General features: G+C 31.0%; 1 protein-coding gene across 1 annotated transcript in view; it reads left to right on the plus strand.

The window, feature by feature from the left end:
* LOC107756206 (glutamate receptor 4-like) overlaps positions 1-6,518 on the plus strand; it is a 101,736-nt gene that overhangs the window by 15,530 nt on the left and 79,688 nt on the right. Inside the window, exon 3 of the mRNA XM_016573235.1 lies at positions 6,032-6,271. Coding sequence (XP_016428721.1) covers positions 6,032-6,271 — 240 coding nt within the window. The remainder of the gene's footprint in view (positions 1-6,031; positions 6,272-6,518) is intronic.

The raw sequence follows: 6,518 nt of genomic DNA on the forward strand, positions 1-6,518 counted from the left end.
TCACTCACACTCACACTCACACTCACACACACACAGTGTCCGCAGTGATGATGTCACATACAGCTGAAAGATAGAGATGCTCCAATCGATCAATCACTGCTTATTAACCAATAGATAACAAATTGCACTTACCTTGCAGAGTAAGTTTAGGTGGCAAATCACTTCATGTTGTTTATTCAAGAGCTGAAAATAGATAGATAGATAGATAGATAGATAGATAGATAGATAGATAGATCTTTCAAAACCTTTAAAAATCTCCAAGCTTCTGAATATATATAAAATAAAAATTATAATTATTATTACATAAATATAATAATTATTATTATTACACACATGTTATCTATACATTTAATATATATATAATAACATTTTAATATATATTCTATATATGATAGAAGCATGTTTATGTTGATTTGGTCCTAATAAAAATTAATAAAAATTATTATTATTATTTTTATTATATATTTAGAAATAAATAAACAAATAAAATACAGTGAAAATAGTAATAGTGTAATTCAAATTTAAAATAAGTGTTTTCTATTGTAAAATATTGTCAAATATAATTTATTTCTGTGATGCGCAGCTGAATTTTCAGCATCATTACTCCAGTCTTCAGTGTCACATGATCTTCAGAAATCATTCTAATATGCTGATTTTCTGCTCAAGAAACATTTCTGATTATTATCAATGTTGAAAACAGTTGTGCTGACGAGTATTTTTCTGGAATCTGTGATACATTTTATTTTTCAGGATTCTTTGATCAACAGAAAGTTCAAAAGAACAGCATTTATTTGAAATAGAAATCTTTTGTAACATTTTAAATGTCTTTACTGTCACTTTCGATCAATTTAATGCGTCCTTGCTGAATAAAAGTAGTAATTTCTTTTAAAAATAATACATAAATTGGTAGTGTATGGTAGAAGCATGTTCATGTCAAAGAGACATTTTACCACTTGCTTCCTTTCTATTTATGTGGCATCACACTATGTAGCTCCGCCCACAATGGAATTTCATTGGTCACCACTTCACATAGCAGTGCATTCTGATTGGCTGGGAATTTAATCACTTTACAGTTTGCACAGTAGTTCACTTTAAATGGGAAAAGAAAAATGACACTCCAGACTTGTGTAGCTGGTTAGGACATGCTGTCAGTGTAAGGAAAGGGAAGCTGGAATAGCTGAATGAATATAATAAATCCACACAGTTGAGCTCAAATATTTCTGTGGCTAAAGGTGATTTCAAACATTCATCAGAATATAAAAGACTGATAACGTAACGTAAGTGTGTGAACGTGGGCTGACTAAAGGTCAGGTCGACTGGTGTGTTAAATTCAGACGGTTTAACAGTGACATCAGTATTAGAGCAGACTGAACCGCGTTTTCATCACACCCCTGAAGCTTGTTAAAAACCACACGCACACACACACACACACACACACACACACACATGTTGTGTTTCCATCAGAGACATCTCTGATGCTACTGAAGTCGACATGAAACGCTTTTCACGAGTCATTTCACGCTGACGTAATTCTGAGAGAAACCAGACATGCAATAAGAGGAAAAATGTAGGATAAGACTTGCTTCTGTCCATCAGGAATGGATGTGATCGTAAAAAGCAAAATAGTGTCTGACTGAATGAGTTGGGAAATGGTAGAAGGCTGATCATTGTTTTAAGATTGTTTGAAAGATTAAGTTATTACAACTAAAATTAAAATGAAAACATGGTGATATTAAAATAAAAGCTAATTAATAATAATTTTAACTACAAATTATGAAAAAATATATTATATTAATTAAGATTATATTGCATTGTTTATTAATATTTTTAATGTTTTTATTTTTATATTTTAGTTATTTTATATTTTAGTTTTCTATTTTACATTTTTGTATTTTGCTATTTTTCTATTTTAATGTTGTTAGTTTAAAAGTTTTAGTAATTTGACTGTTTGATTTTGTTGTTTTTTCCTCACTTTTTTAATGTGTATGTAGTTTTTTATTTATTTTTTATTAAACCATTTTTTACTCTAGTAAATTGCTAGCAATTTGCACAGATAATCACAAATAATTTCCAAGTAATTTGTTGAATTAAACAAGAAATTTTGACATAGAAAGACTGAAAATAGTATTTTCTTGTAAAACACTCCAATAATCTTTTTTATTTACTATATATACAGTGTATATATATATATATATATATGGTTTTAGTTTTAATTAGTTTTAGTTAGCTTTAGTGAAAATTGTAGTCAGTAATGTAATCTAGGTCACTTTTTTAGGTATTGTATTCTGGAAAACCCACAGACTTTCAGTTTATATACATGACATTGACATGGCCATTCTATACTGTGAATATTGAAAGCTAAATTATTAGGGCTGGGCAAAAAAAAAAATCGATTTTTCGATTAATCGTTTTTTTAAAATGACGTCGATTTTATATCGATTCTCAAAAGCCGCGAATCGATCTTTTCCGGGATTTATTTCAACACACATTTAAAACAAGATCTGATTAACGTCAATCTTATCATTAGTCTTCTCCACTAGATGTCACCCTTATTTACCTTGCGCGATGTTACAACAGAAATCCTGTCATTCATTCAGCGCTTATCATGGCCATACGCGTGATTCGCAATGCTCAGGTGAAATGCTATAGTAATACTATAAATCTTAACAGTAAACCTCTGTTGTGCAGCACTTTGTTTGCCAAAAGATAAATTAAATTAATATCTTATGCCTTCATCTGATTACCAGAAAAATTAAGAACATTTTATAGGGCCCTATTATTGTTTAAAAAAGGACCCATACAAAAAATAGTATAGGTTTAAAATAAAGGCATTTGGTTCTTAATTTCTTTTTATTAATTCACCATTTGTAAACTGATGTTTACTGTTCATTTTTTAGAAATATCAATAGCATTTGTATTAAAACTATATTCACTGAATGTAATTAAAAAATCGAGAATCGAATCGAATCGAGAGCTTGTGAATCGAAATCGAATCGAATCGGGACATCTGAATCGATACCCAGCCCTATAAATTATATGACACACAGTAGAATATTTAGGGGAGAAAAGAATTAAGGAGAATAAATAAATTATGAAAAATCGACTGCCACTGTGTGAATAATCTATAATCATGTAATCTAAAAAAGTAACTGTAATCTGCATTTTAAAACAATACATTCTAATTACAAATACTACATTTTTGGAATCTGATTACATAATCCAGATTACATTTAATCAGTTATATTACACACACACACACTCACACATTCTCACATACATTTAATATTTATTTATATTTTTATGTCAAGTCTTACTTTATAATGATACATTTTCACAATGTTATATCAAATTACAGTAACTTTCTCCACTTTTTTTTGTGAGGGCGGGAAAATAATATTAACCAAGATACCTGTGGAAAACTCGCCGGCAGGTGTTGTAGGTAGTTGCTAAGGTGTAGTTGTTAACATGTTGCTAGGCAGTGGCTCGCATCCCTCTTTCACTGTAAGTCTGTGGGTTCATTCCTACGATCCGTCCATCCCAATCATCACAGCACTTTTACTAACTGTCGCCTGCATCTCCATGACGACCGTCCGCTGCTGATATTCTGAGTAGAGAGTGGCGTTCAGTCTATAAATAACCAGACAGACGGTTCGTCCCAACAGTACAGCTGATTTGACACATTTCTCCAAACTCAGGTCACTGTTCTCAAAACAGTTCATCTGAACACTTTGAATACTTTTCCTAAACAGATTGAACATTTCAATTCATTTCATACAAATTACAAATCACGCAAATCATTTTCTCCAAACAATGTGCACAAAACTCTGAAATGTTTTCACAATAGTTAATACAACCAACCAATACTTTAGTTTAAAATATCTGGGGAAAAAAACATTTTACACAAATCACAAACTTTTATGTACCATTTGTCCAAACGCAACAAACAAAACTCTGTAGTTTGTCATTCGATCAAATGAACATGGTGTATTTTCGATTGGCTCTAAACTGATAGCTATTCGGTTAATCATACACTCAACACAAGAAATGCAGTTTTCCTAATCGTTTACACATTTATCACAATTGCTTCAGAGTAATAATAAAAGAGAAAGTATACAAAGAGCAAGAACAAATATGCAAATAATGATGATAATAATAATAATAAAATATGTATGTGTGTATAGTGGTGGCCAAAATGATTAGAACACTAGAATTTTCACCAGCTAAAAAAGTCATATATATGTGACCCTGGAGCACAAAAGCAGTCTTAAGTCGCTGGGGTATATTTGTAGCAATACATAAATCTCCATTTCGAAAAAATTGACCCTTATGACTGGTTTCATGCTCCAGGGTCACATATATGATCTGTAGTTATCAGAAAAGTTTGTTTGCAGTTCTTGCTGCTAAAGATGACACAAACAGATTTTAAGTTTAAAGGGGCAATTCATAGATTTGATGTTAATATTTACTTTTAATAAATGCATTAGTAGAAAAAATTGCAGTGCTTCATTTTGCAGTAAAGTTGAACTGTTTGGTTTAGATAAGCTTGTGTTTGGATGGCTGTGCTAATTGTTTTGAGAGCAAGTACATTGCATTGGAGAAAAGTGTCAAATCGACTGAGAAAAACTGTAACTGGTCTGTCGATGAATCAGACAGAAAATGATGGAGGATCAGCATCTGACAGCACAAACTCTGATTATATACATACTCAACAATAAATACTCAACAGGTCCTGTGAGACAGAGAGATGGATGCTTTTCACACAGATATTCATCTTTTTATCAACACTTTACAAACTCACCCGTACAGTGCATTAGAAGAAACTGAGTTTCCGAGAAAGAGTGCTATGAGAGAAACACCAGAGTGATGAATAAAAGAGAAGCGCAGGAACAGACTGTTTGATCCTACACCGAAAACTAAAGTATATGTCATTCATAGAAAGTGACAGAAAATGCAACGTTATAAACTTACATCAAAGAAGCGGCAGACAAACTCTGTGTGTGTGTGTGTGTGTATGTGTGTGTGTGTGTGTGTGTGTGTGTGTGAGATGCCTTTGAAGTTTAAACACTGACTACTGAAGTCTCTCTCTTTCACTCGCTCTCAGGAAAACATGGACAAACGTGTTTATTATTGAACTTCAAACTCCCAAAAACCTGTCATGAACATATTCATATTTCAAAATAAAAAAGTTCAAAATAAAGTTAATAAAATATTCATTTAAAATAAGAAGAAAATATATTTTGTATGAAGACAATATATCCTGTTATAAGGCATCAATATTTATTTATTTCAACAATAACAATGTAATTATATATATATATATATATACATACACGCACACACATGAATGTGTGTATCTAAAATAAATTATAAATAATTATTATATAAAACAATAATATTACATATTAATGTATTAAAAATTATATAAATATATATTTTTATAAAATATAAATTATATAAAAATATTAAGTATTATTATCATTATTACGATATTATCATAATAGAACTTTTGTAAAATGTAATTTATTCCTGTGATGGCAAAGCTGAAATATTAATTAATTATTCATTCATTTTAAATGTCTAAGTATTTGTTGTCAATGCTGTATGAATTGAAAAGTCTTAAATTTATGCAGGGATCTATCAAATGCAGTGTTTTTATATTACATATTATAAAATGTTATATATAGTATAAACAGATATTTATATATTTTATAACACTAATGAGAATCATCACTAGGAATAATTCGAATGACAAAACACAGAAAAGTTAAACACCTGGATGTATTACAGTAATAAAAATTTGGAGGGGAAATATTGTCATGACAATAATCTCTCAATGCAAAAATAATAATAATAATAATAAAATCTAATGCTGATTTTTTTCCTATTGTTTGCATTTCTTTTAATTTTGGGGTGAAATATGACTTGTTGGTGGTGTTGTTTGTCTTTTCTTCTCATTCTTTACAGTGTTATGTAGTATATTTTTTGTGCAGTTACCGTATATGATACTGAACTCTCTCTCTCTCTGTCTCAGTTTGTTCGCAGTATTCACGAGGAGTCTTTGCGATCTTTGGCCTGTACGATAAGCGTTCGGTGCACACTCTGACGTCGTTCTGCAGTGCGCTGCACATCTCTCTGGTGACGCCCAGTTTCCCCGCCGAGGGCGAGACGCAGTTCGTGCTTCAGCTGCGGCCCTCCATCCGCGGCGCGTTACTGAGCCTCCTGGACCATTACGACTGGAGCCGCTTCATCTTCCTGTACGACACCGACAGAGGTCAGAAACACACACACACTCATCCTTCAGCAAGTTATCAGAACTAAAATTACAATCAAAACCAATGATATTAAAATAAAAGCTAATTCTAATAATGTTAATAACAGATCATGATAACGTCAATGTTATTTGAATTCAGATAATATTGTATTTATTTATTTTTTATATTTTCTATATTTTCTATTTTAATGTTAATGTTAGTTTAAGTTTTAATAATTTGAATTAATGTGATTTTGTTGTTATAGTT

The sequence above is a fragment of the Sinocyclocheilus rhinocerous genome, unplaced genomic scaffold (genome assembly GCF_001515625.1).
Source record: "Sinocyclocheilus rhinocerous isolate Xijiao unplaced genomic scaffold, SAMN03320098_v1.1 scaffold592, whole genome shotgun sequence".
NCBI classification, from domain to species: domain Eukaryota; kingdom Metazoa; phylum Chordata; class Actinopteri; order Cypriniformes; family Cyprinidae; genus Sinocyclocheilus; species Sinocyclocheilus rhinocerous.